This window comes from Labrus mixtus, chromosome 22, assembly GCF_963584025.1.
Source record: "Labrus mixtus chromosome 22, fLabMix1.1, whole genome shotgun sequence".
NCBI lineage: Eukaryota > Metazoa > Chordata > Actinopteri > Labriformes > Labridae > Labrus > Labrus mixtus.
The window spans coordinates 5095259-5114148 of record NC_083633.1 but is presented as its reverse complement, the minus strand read 5'-3'; the positions used below and the strand labels follow the sequence as shown (position 1 = coordinate 5114148).

The 18890-nt window shown below is 42.7% G+C and overlaps 1 protein-coding gene across 1 annotated transcript; it reads right to left on the bottom strand.

Annotated features, from left to right (window-relative positions):
• Positions 1 to 1788: 1788 nt before the first annotated feature.
• On the bottom strand, positions 1789 to 13066 carry slc38a2 (solute carrier family 38 member 2). Its single transcript, XM_061030071.1, has 16 exons — positions 12713 to 13066; positions 11364 to 11486; positions 11175 to 11256; positions 10958 to 11073; positions 9337 to 9410; positions 9149 to 9241; positions 8696 to 8771; positions 7175 to 7257; positions 6936 to 6994; positions 6406 to 6567; positions 6210 to 6289; positions 5999 to 6099; positions 4593 to 4717; positions 4351 to 4495; positions 4141 to 4238; positions 1789 to 3735 (listed from the first exon to the last, which is right to left on the bottom strand). Exons 2-16 carry the CDS (start codon positions 11483 to 11485, stop codon positions 3613 to 3615), a joined length of 1539 nt encoding a protein of 512 aa, XP_060886054.1. The 5' UTR covers position 11486; positions 12713 to 13066; the 3' UTR covers positions 1789 to 3612.
• Positions 13067 to 18890: the final 5824 nt, after the last annotated feature.

Genomic DNA, 18890 nt, shown 5'->3' with positions numbered 1-18890 from the left:
ATCAATATATTATATAAATGTTTCATATCTTGAGGATAAAAAAAAAAAAAGGGAGCAAACTTGAGTACACAATTCGGGAGAAATGTGCAAGCAAAACTTTTTTAAATTATCCAATCAAAAACCGCTGAAGCACCCTCGCTGGTTTCAATTTTTTCGGCTGTGGTGTGTCCAGTTGACCACTAGGGGGCAGCATTGTCGTGAGAAAAGTGATCGTCCCTGGAGGAAAATGTTTAATTTAGGGCCAACACTGCAGCCATGCCTTAAGCTACTTCCTGTCAGTCTGCACTAAGATAACAATAACACCCCCCCCCCCCCCCCCCCCCCCCACACACACACACATGACCTTTATTTGCTGAACATACAAAGTAACTACATAAATGTTTGTTTTCTTATATACAAATCTTAAGAAATTGAGTTATTAAAAAAAAAAACGGTATTTATGTGATTTATTTATCAGTTTATTTGACAGGGACATTACATGTAGACATTGTTACATCTAATTAAAGTGTAACCGATGCAATGTTTGTAGGACTTCTAGCCCCGGCTTATTTCCAGTCCTTGTCCCTGATTAGGCTTTTAGGTAATAACACACATGATGATTTGCTGATGATTTTTTTTTGGAAAGGTAGAAGTATTAACCTATGAGTGCACTCTAATAAAACTCATCTGTGTTGTAAAATAGGAGGTGTAGAGGTTTTTTAAAAAGGTCCATTAAGCTATTTTAAGTGTTTTTAACTGTATACGTCTTCAGGCTGAAACTGTAAACTACACTCAGCACACACATACAAGGACAGTTTTCTCTTACCCACAGTCTTCTAAGAGGACATTCAAAGAATATTTTACCTGGAAGAACAAAATTTACCAACACATTTTGAAAAAAGTACTCTGTGTTCCCTCTGAGACCCTCTAGTGGCTCTGATGGGAACAATCATTCTGGAAACCATTTGACCATACATTTAAAATAATGTTGCTACTCAGTGGCTCCCGGATTGAATTTACAGTAAAAGTCCTCGTCCTCATAAACCACATTCACCTGTTCTGCCGTGGCTAAAAGACTAGAACACGAGAAAAAAACATCAAGGCCATGATGTCGTTTATTTCACGTAATTAGACCTTCATCACAGGTTTCAAAATAAAAAGAAAGAACAGACATTTTAGGTACCTTGTGTGAGGTATAAGTGCTACATGATCACTTTGTCTGATAATATTAATCGATAAATTTAATGTGCTCACAGCTCTTAGAAAATAATCTTTTTGAGTGTCAGGGAACAAACTTTGATCTGGATCAACACAGCGAAAAACAGATCTAAACTGGGGTGCTTGTTTAGCTCTGAAGAGCAGTCCTCGACCTCGGCCCACTTCCCTCCACCTCCCCAAATTGATGGTGTCTTCAGCTTTCTTTTCCATAAAGGCAAAGGGCCATACAGTTAAAAAACTTAATTGTACCTGTTATGAGAAATATTAGAGGCATTTACCTTCTACTAAAAATACTTTTAATACCGCCCCCTAGTGGCTGCTGTTGTTTATGACAAGCCCTCACGGTTACCTGACGAGTTTGGATACAGCATTATGGAGGATGAGCAGTGGTGCCTTAAGTAGTGGGTATACTCTTAATTTTGACCCACAATTTTTTTTTTTAAGTGTCCGTCCAGCAGAGTATTAACGGCCTCTATTATAAACAATGACATGAAAACTATTCTTTCAGATTTAGTTAGTGCGTACTTTAAATCAGAGAGTAGGAACAAAATGCAGCAGAGACCACATTTACAAAAAGAAAACAGGCCAATGTAAAGATTAACTTTGATTTTATTCGGACATTATTTACACATTGTACATAGTGTTTCATTGAAACAAGAGTGTAACACTGGCAGGCAAAGCTCTCTTTGCTCCTGAGGTCAAGAGATGGCTGACATACTCTCCAACCAACATGTGCGTGAAGACCATTTTGTTGGTCCAGGTTGTTCAGGGGCCAAAAAGGAGATGAAACTGTTGCCGCTTTTATCAGTGGCTTCCACATGTAACACAGCTCTCACAGAATCAACACAGCAGAATAATTCAGTCAGTCTTAACGGAGATGAACAGCTGAAGCTCCAGTGTGTCGGAGCCGACTCCATATCACAAATTCACCAGCTTTGGGTAGTTTTGATTTACAGCTCCAAACATTATTGTAAAAAAAAAAACTTCAAACAAAGCGTATATACAGTTGAACTCAATAGATATATATACATATGTATATACATACATCATTATATAAATATAGTAAAATAGATTAAATTACATTGATTTCACGGTCTTCCATAAATAGATGTTGGACATTATCAGTTTGGTGACGTGTTAAGTTAGTGTTGGAAGCACGAGAAACCGTCAAGATGACGGGTTCACGGCTCGACCGGAAAAAAAAGGCCCGCACCGAGCAAACAAGTTCTTCATTGTGAAAAATTTTGAAAGCATATAACTTGTGCGACCGTACGTAGAAACACTTAAAATATTGTGACAGACGCTCTCCTTAGCTCTTGTTGTCGTTTGGTTTGTCGGTGTACGAGCGCACATCTGACTTCTGGTTTTTAGGTTGTTGTTTTTTTTGCACGTTAAAACAGGTATATTACAACCACTGCATGTGGTCAAATTTATTCTCCCATAAAGAAAACATCTTTGAAGTTCCCCCCCCTCCCCCCCCTGAGTGGGGAAGTTGAACTCTCGTAGCAGTAGTGTCGTCGCTGCACACGCTTTTCCAACAAGATCTTCAGCAGGTTATAAAGAGTAAATACAGTTTCAGGAGAGTCCTCTTTCGAGAGACTCTGCAGCTCCCAGTGTCGGCTTTGAGAAGGCAGGTTCTGATGACTTAGACTATGTTGTACAAGGAAAAAAGCTGACGCTGTAAGCGAGGTCACAAATACTGAGTAGGCGATGTAGTAGGCCTCGCCCGTGAAAACCGACAATCTTTTTTTTTTTTTCTTCATAAGTGTGCTGAACGGTAAGTGCTTTTAAATATACAAAGATGCTTTACAAATACATTTTTGGCAAAGTAAAAAAAACAAAACAAAAAAAACATCAGATTTTGGAAGGAACTTAACCGTCCTTGAGGTTTAAACTTTCCAGTCCGTCGCCTCTTGCCAAACTTCAGGAGATCAGAACACTTCTCTCAGCAGGATTTTGTTGATTTTGTCGTTTCCGAGCTCGGCGGTCACAGCCACACTTGCCACATACACAACACCGTACCTGAGTGTAAGCTGCACTTTGAACTCTATTTCTATGTCGTCTCTGATTTGAGGCACCTTCAAATATTTGTTTTCAGCTGTACCATAACTACAAAAGAACATAGAAAGCAAAAAAAAAAAAACAACGTTGAAAAAGTTACAATAAAAAGAGAAAAAAAAACACCATCTGTGTGGCCTATAACAGCGTACTGTACAAAGTTCGGATACATTCTCTTGGAATGGCATGGTTTGTCGCTCAGGAAGTCAAAGCCGAGCATAAAGTGAGTTCTTGTGTTTTTCTTTTTCTTTTACAATACGTTTTTCGATCTTTGTTGGTTTGCGCGGTCGTAGCAGTCCGGCGCCCGGGGAGCCTCCTCTCTTCCTCGGCAGGACGCGGCGGAGGGTGGGTGGAGCTCTAGTGTCCGTCGTGTCCGGCGTGTGCGTCCGTGTTGGCTGTAGCGTTGTGGATCCAGTCCATAATGATGAGGGTCATGCTGCCGATCATGACCACGAAACCGCACAGCAGGAAGGCGGTGGCCTGGAGAGAGCGGGAAGGATTTCACAATTAGCTAACGTGTTCACCCCGAGCAAGTTGACAGACCACAGGAAACATGCTGGTCCATTTTCTCCACCTCATGTGTGTGAGGATTAAAATCAGTCTCTAATCTTTCTGTAATATTAAAGCTGGTTAGCTTAGCTTAGCTTAGCATAATAAATGACCAATAATTAGCATCCTTGTACCACCTCCAGCTGTAACATTAATTAGCATGCTTAAGAGCTGCTGGGCAGATTTAGTCTTTTATCTGAGCCAGTCGAGCTGATTCCACATGTTTTTCAGTCTTTATGCTAAGCTAATAGGCTACCTGATACAGCTAAAAAACTTCTATCGTGGACATTTGGTTTGTACTTTGGTCAACCATAGCTGAAGAAGTAACTCCCTTACCCCAATCTTTTGCACAGACTTCATGGACTCCTTCTTGACCAGTTTGATGTAGAAAGCCGAGGGCAGGATGAAGATGAGCATGGCAGCAGCAGAAGCACCTGAATAAGAGGAAGAGTCATTTTAGTCACATTTTGAAAATTTCAGATGTTTTTTTTTTAATGGCATTATCATGCACATGTTCAAAAAACAAAAACAAAGAAAAACACCCACCGATGAAGCCAAAGATATCTCTGATGGTGGGGACAAAGATGACCAGGGCGTTGGTGCTGGCCAGCAGGACCACAGTGATGATGGTGTGGCGGATCCAGCTGAATTCCTTGGAGGCGCACAGGAGCTGGTTGACAGAGGTACGGATCTACACAGATGGAGAAAAAAAAAAAAAAAGGTTATCCTACGTGATATATGAAAATCCTTTTTGACACTAATAACCTGAGTTCAGCTTGATCTCTTACAGGGAAAAGCACCACAGGGACGGTGAGGGTGACGGCGGTCAGCACGGCCAGACGGACGATCAGCAGGATCACGTCAGACTTGTAGATTTTGGAGTAAGTGTGCAGCAGCTCGGGCTCGACATGGACTGTGATGAGACAAAAGAAGAGACACTTTAGAACTAAAGCTCAAACAAAGAAAACCATCCATGAAGAAAAATTCATTCAAGATTTTGATGTGATGTCCTGCAAATACTTTCGGTAATGTTTTTGGCTGAGGATTCAGCTCCCATGTGAGTTACTGAGGACGAGCGTGCAGTTTGATTGACTCTCTTTGCATTGTCGTTATGCTAGCCATGTTAGCTTCCTCTAAAATAGAGCAAGTGTCAAAGTACAGCTTCAAACACACACTAACACGGCTGTAGACTTTACACTTTGGGATAATTGAGGGAATCTGTTAGACAACATCAAAATGTCTTAGTTAGCTAAGAAGTCTTTAGTTAGCTGAATGTAAATATTTTGGTGTGTGCTCCAGTGGTATCTGAATAAGTAGCATAGAAAATATTTCCCTGTGTTCAACAACTTTCAGTGCAAAATAATTTTTGCACTTTTAGCACATTTGCTGCTTCAGTCAATGATTTCACTCCCACTCAAACTCAGAATAAGGCGGCTGCTGTTCTCAATCTCTATTAACTGGAACTACACAACACAACGTTTCAGAGCAGGTTTTGTCCAGACTTGAAGGTTATGGAAGTCTCTGCTCGCTATCTTGCTCTTGTATAACGAGTTTGATGTTCCTGGAACGTTCCTCCTCCTCCTCCTCCTCCTCCGACAAACAGGAACACTAACACGGCGTCATGTTGGTCGGTAGCAGCAGGTGTGCACGTTCACAGCGTTGCACAACAAGGCCTCGAGTCCTGAGCTCAGCACTTTGGTTGAATTTGGACCCTGAAGCTGCTTCTTCCCCTTCCCTTTGCATGATTGATCTGCTCTGACGATCAGGGGCATCGACCTCCTGTTGACCTGAACGGGTCGGATTGTTCTTTGTAAAATATAAAATGTTTGGCTACCGACGTCATTGGCATTTCATCTAGAGCAGGGACTGGCAAGGGGCCACGTTCATTTAATTCTCACTGCCAGAGGGGCCAAATTGTAGAATACAAAAACGATTTCAGTCGATTATGTCTCAAATTTAACTCAACATATACCAGTGATCAAATATTATTATGGACATTTTCATGATTTCAGGGCAGATTTTGTCATGTTTTCTCTGTTTCCAATTAATTGGTTTGTTAAAACTGAGGTCCACATTGAGGGTCGATGGGGGCCGCCAGTTGCCCCACCCCCTGATCTAGACTGTCATTGGATTCGTTTACACGCCTCACATCTGTTCATTCAGTGTGTGTACATGTTGTGTCAGGGAGACTCACTGTTGAAGGTCAGATATCCGAAGAGAGCGGCGAGCAGGTACATGATGAACATGGCGAGGAAGGACACGTTGGCGACGCCTTGCATTTTGGCGCGGGAGCGGCTGTTGAAGGAGGAGAAAGACGTACGTTACATTTCGCTGCTTTGGAAATGTAAGATAAGCTCTCAAAGGAAAACGGTCTGAGGTGGACTCGATCAAATGAGAGCACTCACTCTTTCAGCTCTTCATACATGGGCAGGATGGCCGGGTGGCACACGAAGGCGAAGGTCAGAATGGGAACGGCGTAGACCGTCTGAGGGGAAAAAAAAGAACACCATTTTTTTTAAATCTTTGCCTGATTACAAAAAAATCCTGCTTCAGCACGAGTGAAATTGTCCGCGAGGGTTTTTGTATCTCGAAGAGCTGTACCTGAGAGTTGAAGACAAAGTATTTTGGCGTGCAGGCGTCCTCGCTGTAATCCACGGCGGTGTTGTTCATTTCAGCAATAGTGACGTTCACGACTTTGATGAGCGTCTCGTTCAGGGCGGAGACGTCCAGAGGGCAAGGGAGCTGGAACTTCTTGATGATCACCTGAATGACAAGACGACAGATTTGAAGATATATCAGTTGATCTTTACTGTTGTTTGTACTTTTTCAGGGGTTTGTTGTTAATGGGGAAACCCCGTTAAAACTAGACTGCTGTGGAAAAATCAAGTTCAAGGAAGTATCTCATATCTCCATACTTAATTCTAGAAGAAACTGAAGTTGCAGCCAGAATGCTAATTTAGCTGTTTTTCATTGTTGCTCTGGAGGTAAACAAATCCCTCTTGTGTAATGTGTTGGAAGCAAGGAAGTCCAAATATTCATGAGAAACCCGATTCATTCTCTGACTAAGTCTCATCTGGTGTGAAGGTGTGTGTGTGAGTGTGAGTAATGAGAAAACAGTGTGTTTTACTCACCACAATCAGAAAGAACACCATGCAGAGCAGAGACAGACCACTGGTGTAACCAAGGTAACCTGAGGGGAGGAGAAAAACACAAACATGAGCTTCTGTTTTTTTTTCTCTCCGGTTTCTATTTTCAGGCTTTTTAAAAAAAATGTTTCATCCTTGTGAAGTCGTGCACGCATGAATCACCATCACCTGTCCAGCCTTGTTGAGAGAAACATCAGATTGAGCAACAGACACACGCTTCTTACCCAAGTTCCTGAGCAGCGACAGGGGCAGGATGATGACGAGCGTCACCAGCAGCACCAGGTAGTCCCCGTTTGTGTACCATTCTCTGAAACACAAAAAAAGAGAACACAACATGTTAGCTAAAAAATAAAAAAAAGGTAGGGTTTCTGTTTCATCAGCACTGACTTGACTTCTGTGTAGAAAACATCAGCGGGTACCACATCCTGTCAGAATTGTTCCTGAGCGTCATTTTGATTGTCTGACATCTTGCGCCCTTGATCAAACCCTTCTGCTTCCTCTCTGACACACGCACCGTCTTGTCATATCGCAGCTTTGCTCAAACTGGCCCTGCGCAGGATGACTGCATCGTCGCTCTCATAAATAGATCCAACGACAACGCCGAGGAGCTCAACTCCATCAATTTTTCAAACTTGGAGGCGAGGTCGGCGGTGAGCTCATGCAGCGCTGCTCTGTCTCCATGCGGCACCAGCGGCTGCATCGTCTAAAAGGGCTCTTTGAAGGGCCAGCGCTTAAACACCCCCCCTCCCCCCCAGCCCCTCTTTTCCTCCGTCTCTCTCCTTAAACACACACTTGAAAAACAACCAGCAGCCATTTTGCTTGATGCGCCACTTCACCTCGAGTGCCTCTGCCAGCTGTCCCCGGTCCTTTTCACACCTCGCTTAGAAATCTGCTGAGATTCTCTTTTTTTTTACCAGAACATCACAGATTCAAATCGTGTCCATTATTTCACCAAACGTCCTCATTCATTCAAGTCCAGACACTTCCAATAGGATTTCTATTTAGTTTGATCATTTTTATCAGTGAAATTTAACAGAAATGAATCGATGTTAAATCTGAAAAGACGAGTCTGAAGACAAAGAAACATGGACGTCATCCATTGTTTTCTGAAGAGGCGTTGTGAAGCCAAAAGGTGGTGGCAGCCACATTTGGAAATGCTATCTCAACCTGACTTCGATCAATTTTTTTAGGGCTTTTTAGTGCCGTAATTGTAGAGATAGGACTGTATAGAGCCAGGAATCAGATAGAGATAGAGGGGAACGACATGCGGGAAAGGAACCACAGGTAGGATTCTAACCTGGGCCGCCGGCTTAAAGGACTAAGACCTCTGTACATGTGGCACGCACTGACCGCTAAGTGACCCTTTTCCTGCTATCTTAACATTGGATCTCTGCAGCCACCCTTAAGCTGACACCAAACTTTGTTACACGTCACACGTGATGCATGCTGTCAGGTTGCTGAAATTAAAGTTGCACTATGCAGGTTTTGACCACTATGAGAGCTGTGGTGCAATGTTTTTTTTTTTTTTTTTTTGAGTGGGCCCCTGTTTTGCAAACAAAGTCTCTATTTCTTTACAAGAAAAAAAAAACCCACAGGGCTCCTTTAAGAACGAGCCACCTTAAAACCACTTTCACTGTCAGATATGCGCACAGACAGAGACACTTTTGTTTTCAAACTCTTTTTTTTTTTTTTTTTTTTTTTTTTTTAAAGAGGTGGAAAGATGAAATCATTTTCTCGTAACTCACCCGTTGCTGGCTCCCAGAAAAGACTCGATGACGATGGGCAGCTCGTACTTGACGATGTAGAGGTAGCTGGACATGGCTGTTTAAAAAAGACAGAAACTACTATTTAGTACATCTGAAGAAAAGCCAAGAGTCACGTCCAAGAAGGGAACTCCACTACAAACACAGTGATGTCTACGTTTGCTCAGGGGCCGAGTTTTTTCCGATGGAAGGAAGAAAAAAAAAAAGGCTGAACACATGCTTGTGGAATGACTCAAGTTTTTACTGGAAGCTTCTCTATGTTACAAACACACACACACACACACACACCCTCCCATGCAGAGAGTTTAGACACACAGTGATGGTTTTCATCTTGTGAAATAAACACATGAAGGATAAATATAGAGAAGTAGCTCAATTATAGTTACATAACACTTAAAAATAAGTTTGTGGCTTGAAAAAAGAAGTCTCCCTCACCTCCGATGTTTTGCATGGTGATGGAGCAGGACGCGGCGAGCTTTCCTGGCATCCCGAAGGCTTTGTAACCCAGCTGCTCGTACACCAGTGCACCTTTTGTGTGTGAAGAAAATACGATTTTAGTATTCAAAAAGACTTCAATAAAGCCATCGGAAAGATTAGATACACGTCCTTTTTCTCAGACTCACCTCCTTCGTTCGCTGTTTTCAGAAGCAAGTGGACAGAATACAAAGAGAAGATGGCGACCGCCACGAGAAGAATCCTGTAAACAGACGAGAGGGATGTTTAGCGGATTTGCCGACAACGCCTGAAATGACCATAAAATCCAAACTTGGTCGATGCTTAAACGCCGTGCTGCTGCGCGTGCTGATCTTTAGAATGAACACTTGTGTTGAACATGTGATTTAAAGGCCAATTCAAGGACAAATGCATTTCCCCCCGACGGTGGTGAGCGCGCGCATCGACCTCTAGCTAACGTGAAGGTCAGGCGCTCCCCTGCACAGGTCGTTCTTGTAATGTCTCGTATCATGCTTTGGTTTTTAAGACCCCGAACTCTGCAGCTTTACCTGCATCTCCCCACTTTTCCCTAGCCTGATCGGCAAAGACCTTGAATGCATCATCAGTCTGAGGGTACTTTGAGCCCCCCCCCAGCAGCACGGGATAACATGTTTCCCTGTACTGTCCTCTTAGCAACCTTTGGGACGCCGCACAGCCAGCACAGTGTGTCTGGGTATTAATAGAGCAGGTGAAAATATAATCTCCAGTACACCTGAGCCTCGTCCTGCCTCTGACATCATCGTACCTTATCAGTTTGTACGCCGGCCACTCGACAAATATATGCTTTGGGCGACCTTTTTTAAAGGGTCCTGTTGAGAGTTGCCTCAGCTTTCTGTGCGGACGTAGCAGCACACATTTCGAAATACACACAGGGACTGTTTTAATCCCTAACCTCCCTGCGGGGCGTAAACGGGCTCCGATTGGTCGGCTGCGGGGATGACAGTGAGGCCAAGCTCTGTGTGGGCGCTCCATTCATGAACACACGGCTCAATGCGTTATACGCTCTCTGTTTACGCAACTCGGCCCAAATGCAGCGGGATTAGCTCGGCTAAGCTGCTTCCTCATGCCACACCCTGCCCCTTTTTTTAAGTGACGACTACAACTGCTTAAGGATCAAATAGTTAAAGATAACTTAGTCTAGTTTTTTTTTTCTTTAAAAAAAAAAATATATATATATCATGTCTGCAAAATAAAAAAAGGACACGCAAACGGTCTTTCTGTAGCTGGTTTCTTGTTCCCTCTTACTCCAGAGGGAAGAGGGATTTTAAGTGTCAGTGGCATTTAAAGTGAAGGAATCCACAGGAGAAGTTGTTGGAAATCATTCACACGTGCTGCAGAAGTACTTCAACGTTGTGATCTGAAATTGAAGTTGACAACCAATAGGGGGAGCTGTTTTAAGAACCCATCGTTTGTCTTTCTTTCCCACCTTAAAGTGAACACTCTCTCCTCGCTCTTTATCCACAGCAAAGATACGATAGCGAGTGCTTAAACTGCAGCGACGAGCATTAGTAAACTTTCAACCCCCGGCCGTAATCTGCTGCTCGGTGAACACAAACACGCAGCTGGCGGGAGAAACAGCCGAGCTCAGTACATCCTGACGTGCAACCTTGACACAACAGACCAACTCACATCTGCCTCTGCTGATTAGGAAACAAAGCTCCTAGTGTCTTCTTGAGTAGCAGATTTCTACTCTTGCATGTAATATACTCTATTACCTGAAGATCTGACTTTTGAGATATTGCTGCTACTTACACAAACAGGGCGATCCCGGTGTTGGCCATGGCGTAGGACAGACCCAGGATACCACTGCCCATGATGGCGTTGCCCAGGTTGAAGACGGACATGCCAAAGGATGCATTTCCCTGGTGCTGCAGATAAACGGAGAGGTGTACAGAAAGGGAATTAGAACACTAAAGAACAGAAGTTATCAAACAGAGAAGATAGAGGGGGAGATACGTGAAGCTCTTACATATTCAGTCTCATACTTCTTCTTGCCCAGGTTGTGTTCAGGGAGGAAGTTCTGACTCTCTGCATCGTTGTCAGAGTATTGGCTTTAAAAGAAAAAAGCAAAGAGATTTTAGACATTTTAGAGTTACTCCTTGAGATTTTCTAATGTTTTTTTTTGTGTTTCCAGGGCGTATTTGAAAAGCAGCCTCACCCCAGTGGGACCTTCTTGGGACAGTCCTGGTACGTGTACTCATTGCTGTTGGTGCTGCTGCTGTCTTCTTCAGGGGAGATGTTGAAACGGCTCATCTCTGTTCTGGCTGTAGGCTGTTTCATACTATTTCAAAACAGGAATGATGAGGAAAGTTAGTGTTTGCTGTGTTGAGCACCCACACTCCTTGCGTCATGTTATTACGCCACAGTCGTTTTCTCTCTTTTTTATTTTTTTTATTTCTAGCCCTGCGCGTTCACGCTTCCTCTGAAAGATCAATATTATAGTGAGCACAGGCGCGCGCCGCAGCCCTTGTTCTTGAATCATGTGACTTCGCCTTTGGAGGGAGGCGGAGGGAGAGGGAGGGGGAGGGTGGATTAGGGGGGGGGGGGGGGGGGACTGACGCACCGGCAGTGGAAAAATACCAGACCGGCATCCGAGTCCAGCCGACATCACCTCAGCCCCGCTGAATGACAAAAAGCCGCAGTACGCGCCGCTGACTTTGCGCACATTTCTCTTTAAAATCATTTAAATCTGGATCAAAGCAGGGCGTGTCAGCTTCTTTTTCCACACACATAACATGTATTAATCATGAATGAAGCAGGAATCCATCAGGGAGAACGCTTCATGTTTAGATTCTAATATGACATTCTTATAAATTGTCTTATTTTCCCTCTTGGCTGAGCTTTACGCACCAGTAGATCCACAAAGAACCCACAAGGCGTTCCCCCAGATCTGTTTAATGACATTATTTCCATGGCCGGCTCCAATGGAAACAATGGCACGTGTTGTCTCGTTATGGGCATGGCTCTCCATTTTGCGCAGAGGCTCGCTCTCTGAATCACCCTCACATTGTGATTACAGTCTTTTCAAATTACGCACACACGGAAACAAGTTTACCTTTCTGTTTTTTCCTCACTCAGCTTGTGTTCTATTGTCTGAGTATGGGAGTGACACTTCCCTGATCCACGTCAAGACACTGCAGCATCACTGTCGCGCATTATTTATTTATTTTGACCTGGTAAAACAAAAACGCCTCGGGCCTTTAAAAAAAGGACATTTCTGCCTCTTTCTGATGGAAACCTACACATTTCATATTCTTGACAGGAAAGGGACTTACTTAATACTTTTAATGCTGGCTAATTAACCCAAACATGCCGGAAACGCATCTACTTTGAATTAATCACGTTCAAAATAATAAACAAAGACAGTGAATGTAGTAGTGTAAAAAACAAAACAAAATCAAAAGGTGTAAAATGTTGCCATTCAGAGGAATTAGATTAATCTTTAGTTGTCAGGGCCGCCCACATATTCTGTCAGAGATGTAAATGAGAAGATGCCGGCGCTCTTACCTTGTGAAGATGTGGCAGGATGCCTGTAAAATCCTTTCAGACAAAAGAAGAATCACAGAAGTCCTGGACGATTTCTTCACAAAATCCGCCTGATCCTTGAGTGTGTGTTTTGGTTGAATTTGAATTCAATTAAAAAAAAAACGAACAGAGACGCCTGTTCACCAGACAGGGTGTGACTTAAAACACAAGCTGTAACAGCTCAAGAAATAAATAAAAAATAGTCTTAGAATAAGCCGACCCACGCGTAAAAAAATCACAAGAATTTAGATTTATTTATATTTTAAACCCAAATTCCAAGAGATGCGGTGCGCTCAGAGGGAAGACCCAGTTCTGCTGGAGGAGGGGTGGGGAGTCCACCTTTTATAAAGATGAGCATTGCATCAGCCTGGACCTAGAGGGAGGAAGGGAGGAGGGTGAGAGAGAGAGGGGGAGGAGGAGTGGTCTCAGCTGTCCCTATGTGGGCGGAGGGAGGTGGAGACTCTTTACGCGCAGCAGTGAGTGGTTTGTATACAAACACAGCCATGACCCAGAGTCCCTGGAAAATCACAGGGCTCATTTTCTACTATTTAAAATGGTTTTCTATCGTTTTCTATCAAGAGTTACTTTGAAGTACTCCAACAATAAGATATGAGGTCAAGACACTCGACAATCATCATGTTTGATATCATTTTCTGATCATTTAAATAACATTAAAGTCCCTTTATGACATTTAAAACCTATTTCCCCAATAATCAAAATACAATTTTCATTAGCTACAAGACAGCAGTTCCTGACTTTGTCAAATGAATCCCTAAATTTAAAGCTTCTAAGAGGATTTTTGGGTCCGTGACCAATGTGTCGCCCCCTGTGGACAAAGAACAACATATTATTTCTTTACTGATATTCGCCCTGAACATGTGTAGGTAGTGTATTTTTTAACAAAAAAATCAAACATATCACTCATCAAGAATCTTTGCCTTGGAAACTGCAAACAAAAAAAAGGGCGGTTTCTGCAGCATGCAGTGTGATACCGCATCCGACACATTTACGCTTTAAGTCAAAAATGTATATACAGTATATATATATATATATATTTTAAAGTGGATCCGTAGTCTTTCTGTATTCTCGAGAGAAAGTGCAGATTTTGGGAATCCCCCGTGTAGCAAATATCCAGTTATGTTCTTTGTGTTCCCCCCCATACATAAATATTGTGTTTCTGTTTTAAAAGCAGGACGAGGTGATATGCTCGGGCAGATCTCGAGTCTGTTTGAAGGTGAAGTGGCCTCGTAGTATCCCTCATGTGTGTCACTGTGGATCAGGGTGTAAGAGGAGCTTCAAAGCCAGACCTCCCAGTCTGAAGGAGATTACTCACAAACGCTGACAGCGGCCATCCTGATCCTCATTCACACAGTTAGCTCTCCTCGGCTTGGTCAGGTTGTGTGTGTGTGTGTGTGTGTGTGTGTGTGTGTGTGTGTGTGTGTGTGTGTGTGTGTGTGTGTGTGTGTGTGTGTGTGTGTGTGTGTGTGTGTGTGTGTGTGTGTGTGTGTGTGTGTGTGTGTGTGTGTGTGTGTGTGTGTGTGTGTGTGTGTGTGTGTGTGTGTGTGTGTGTGTGTGTGTGTGTGTGTGTGTGTGTGTGTGTGTGTGTGTGTGTGTGTGTGTGTGTGTGTGTGTGTGGGAGAGTCAAATCTTCCTCAGCTCTTGTTTCCAGTTTATTATTAACAGTGAGATGACTAAGTATTGTCCACTAACAGTCAGACCTTTCAATGCACTGATCTTTGTTTCCCCTGATGAATGTAACACTTCACTCACAGTGAATACTACAACCTGCTTTTACTGCAGCTGTAAAACAGGTGAGATAAAGAACCTCTACAGCAACTCCTCTGGCAGCCTTTACTCCTCTCACGTCTTTTACTGTTATAATGATGTAGCTGCCACCAGCCGCACAGCTGCAGATATCATGTCTGCAAAAAAAAAACAACATTATCACCCCCCTCTATTTATACAATATACCAAGACCTCAGAGGGTGCTCTGACACTGAGATGCTACAGTCACGGTCGGTGCCAACCTTGGGGAGGCAACTGAAGATCTGGCCCAACATAACAAGGATAACACCCATCTGGTCTTAACATGCAGTCGTCCAAACAGGTGGTCATGATGGGAGTCATTGTCTCCCGGGAACACTGGATAGAGGAGTGCAAAGAGAGTGCAAAGAGAGTGCAAAGAGAGTGCAAAGAGGGCCAAATGTCTTGATGTGGAGTGCATCAGGGCTGATGGGGTGGAGGGCCTGCTGTAGGCTGCGGGGGGCTCTGCAGACCAGTCTCTGCATCCTACTTCAGGCGCAGAGCTTCTTGGCGCACAGCACAGGTGTCATTGCTATTTTCCAGTCTCTCATCCAGCAGCCACATTGTGTATCAATTTGCAAATGTACTCGTGCCACTGGGTGTGTTGGTCTTCAAATGAGGGGTGGTCGTGCAAACAGCGGGCTCATTCTCTGTTTTTGAAGGAGCGTGAAACCGACTGTGCCATGGATCAACACAATCCGTTTTTTTGTTTGATAATGACGATTTTAAGATGGTTTCTATGGCGATTGGAGCTCTCTGGAACAGCCGTCGATGTTGTGCTTTGCCTCTGGTCACTTCCTGTCAGCACCTGTGTGTCCAATCAGACTCAAAGCTGATCGTTTCCTCTTACTGACATTTGTTCCCTTTTTTCTAGATCCTTGCTTGTGTTGTTCTTACTCTATGATGTACGTCGCTTTGGATAAAAGCGTCTGCCAAATGAATCGTGGACTTCTTTATGCAGTCATCACATGATGAATGATGTATTGAAGGTTTCATTGTGTTGATAATGTTTGACTTTGTGTACCTTTTTGTTTTTGTGTTTCTCCTTTTTACCTGGCTGCAAAACAAATGTCCTCGTCAGAGTCCTCCGTCACAGGCCGTTACAGACAACAACAATTTACGACACTTGTGCTTTGTACCCTGTACGCTACGTCCACTTCTTTACACACACTGCGGTTCTGACTCTGTCTGTGTTTAAGGTGAAATGTAAGCAGCTGACGATGAAGAGATCTTTCTTGTTGGGGCACATTATGTCTTTACATACTTCTAACTACACCACAACTAGCCTCACATTCACTTTGGCTTTGTGATCTTGTGACATATCATAATTGGTACAGATAACAAACATTTGCCTGCAGAGGGGAGAACAGCTTACTAGGAAAATGAGGCACATTTTTGATATAAACACTTTGACAAAGCTGCTCTATTCACACTGACTGAAAGCAGAAAACATGTATAAAGTGTTGCAGCCGTTTTTTCCAACAGGCGTGTACATCACTTCCCTTTTCTTTCTCACTGAAGAAGACGTAAAACAAACAGGAAAAACCAGCTTCTCTTGTTTCATCTCAAATTCAAAGCGGCTGCTGGAGAACCAGCTCTGTTCTCTGCACGAGCTATTATCGTTCGAGTTAATAGCGCACAGGACACTTTGTTAAGTTCTTTTGAAGGCGTTCTAGAAATTAATAGCATGAAATAGTTTGCGTCCCTGTCGCTCTACAGGTAGCTGCAGGTATTGTTTATTCAGAGCATGAGGGACCTGTGACCTAGAAAGAGAAACACAAAACAAACCCACTGATATCCACACCCTCGCTGTGAAGGAATGAATAATTCAAAAGGGCGACACATTCATGAGTGAAAGGACACTTGTGTTGGTTCTCTCCCGCTCTGTTCCTCATGATCTCTGTGTCTCTCTCTCTCTCTCACACACACACACACACACACACGCTCACATATTGTGCATTCTTCTGCCCTCAGTCACACATGAGTAAGTTTGTGTTTGGCTCTCTGTGTACGAGTCTTTGTTTGGGGCTTTAGCTCGACCCAGCAGATCTAAGACGGATCAGGAAAACTGGAGCGGGGGGCAGAGGGTGCAGGAGGGGAAGTGGTCTGAGCAGTGGTGCCTTGTTAAACCCCCCCCCCAATCCACACTCACTAAATAAAATGAAGTGTACAAAAAGTTTTTGGAAATGATGTGATTGAGTGGAGCATAAAATAAAGGCATAAAAAGCCGGAAAAAAAACCTTCATGATGTATATCAATTTTAATACACTACACAAAAAAGGTGTTTAAATTAGTTTTTAACAAATAAGACATTTTAAGAATAACAGAATAACATTCTACATTTTTAATGCTCCATAGAAAAGAAGATGCACCCGTTACGTAACTTTTAAAATCCTTTTTAAACTCAGAAATGCAGAAAGAAAAAGAGTTTAACCCAATTCTAACTTAACTTAATTCTTGTATATTTAACTGTGTGACCACATGTTTGACTACTTCGTTGGTTGTTCTGTGCCCAACAGTATATTCTTCAATGACTTCTGCTTTCTATATTATTTTGATATAATTGTTGCTTATTTGGTTTTATTGCCATAGTCTTTAGATTCTATTTTTTTATTTCAATGCTAAAGAATTGTCCCCGTGCATGCGTGGGTTCCCTGCGGTACTCCAGCTTCCTCCCACAGTCCAAAGGCATGCTGGTTGGGTTAATTGGTGACTGTAAATTTCCAATAGTTGTGAATGTGGCTGATTGTCTGTCTCTGTATGTCAACCCTGTGATTGACTAGTGAACAGACCAGGGTGTAACCCTGCCTCTCGTCCAATGACAGTTGAGATTGGCTCCGGCCCCCCTGCGACCTGGAACGAGAAAGCGGCATAGATAAAGGATGGATGTGTTTCATTGATGCATGCTATCAATATAAAGGAACATATTTTCTGCACAATGTTGGTACCATTCAGACGTGATGGTGTCCTTATTTCACTTATGTAGCTAAGAGGAATGACCTTCTACATGTCGTACAGCTCTGTCTGCTTCTCATGCTGTTGCCATGACTCTAACTGCTGCTGCTGCACATAGAGCTGACATTGTCATGTGGAGGCTCACAAGTACATTGAGAGCCAGTTCTGAGAAGTTGAAGAAACAAGGCTCTCACTGTAACTCGGTCTGCACTGAGGCTCTGGACTGTAGTGTTAATGAGCTGCTCTGTCTGAAAGCCCACAACAATGCTGCTCTGCAAACCTGGACCGTTATGTGAGTTTTTGGGTGTTTTGTTGAACTTAACCTGAAACAGATGCAGATGACCTTTGTCTGCTCTCTGCTTTGCAGGAAACCACAGGTGAATTGTCTTGCAATTTCCCCCTTTTTTTTTTCTTAGTTTTTGTCAAATAGGACACACCCTGTTACATAAAAAGGAAATAACAGAGGTTTCACAAGAAACTCTGATAAGAATCACTTTCACGGAAATTCAGAGAATATTGCACCTTTTTACTGATATGAAAATCATCCATAGCTCCAAGCACAAACGATGAGTCATAAAGGACAGACCTAAAGAAGTGATCTATCATAGCCAGTAGGGATGATCATCAAATAAGTGCTGGAAACGGAAAAAAATCTTGTGGAGATGATAACTTACTTAACTGTGATCACACAATCAAATACTTTTATGACATTGGTTTTAAAGGAAGTCTTATAGTAATTTTAGCTAACTAGCATATGAGAAGAAAATTGAAAGCACTCTTATTGATGAGATGATTAGCATAGTATAGCATTGTGTATAAAAGAAAACCAGGAGGAAACAACTAGCTTACAAGAATACAACTTGTATGGTCTTTTTTGTTTATTTGGTATGGATAAAACAAACTTAAATCAGTGGGGTTTAGTACTGATGGAAGGCAGCTTATTTTATGATTCATGGACAGAGCCAAGCTAGCTGTTTTCTTATGCTACGCTAATCGGCTGCTGGCCCTGGCACACAAGGAAACATATTGTAGTGATGGTTCATCACGCCTCGAGTTCCCTTATTCTTTGTGCTGGACTGAATGCTTGGTTTGTCTTGAAGGTTTAAACCTGCAATTGATTTTTATTGTTTGTGTTGATGTCGGTGTTCAAAGGATGTTGTTTTGGTCAGTTAAATGTAGCTCTGTCCAAAGCAGATATGTATCAATATGTTTGATTAAAGTCAGGTTCCTGTGATAACGAGTACATTTTAGTCTTGACATCTCAACTTAGATATCTCATCAACACTGGGTTTTCCTGTAATTTCGGGATAATTTCTACTTTTTTTTGATATCTTGAGAAAATAACTTGATATCACGGTAAAAACGTGGATTGTTATCCTGTTATAACAATATATAGAAGTTG

Excerpts from the sequence above, each read along its gene's own strand:
- slc38a2 (XM_061030071.1), bottom strand. The coding sequence starts at position 11,485 with ATGAAACAGCCTACAGCCAGAACAGAGATGAGCCGTTTCAACATCTCC. Across the intron at positions 7,258-8,695 it reads TTTCTGGGAGCCAGCAACGG|AGAATGGTACACAAACGGGG; the intron begins GTGAGTTACGAG and ends TTTGTGTTTCAG. Across the intron at positions 6,290-6,405 it reads ACTTTGTCTTCAACTCTCAG|ACGGTCTACGCCGTTCCCAT; the intron begins GTACAGCTCTTC and ends TTTTCCCCTCAG.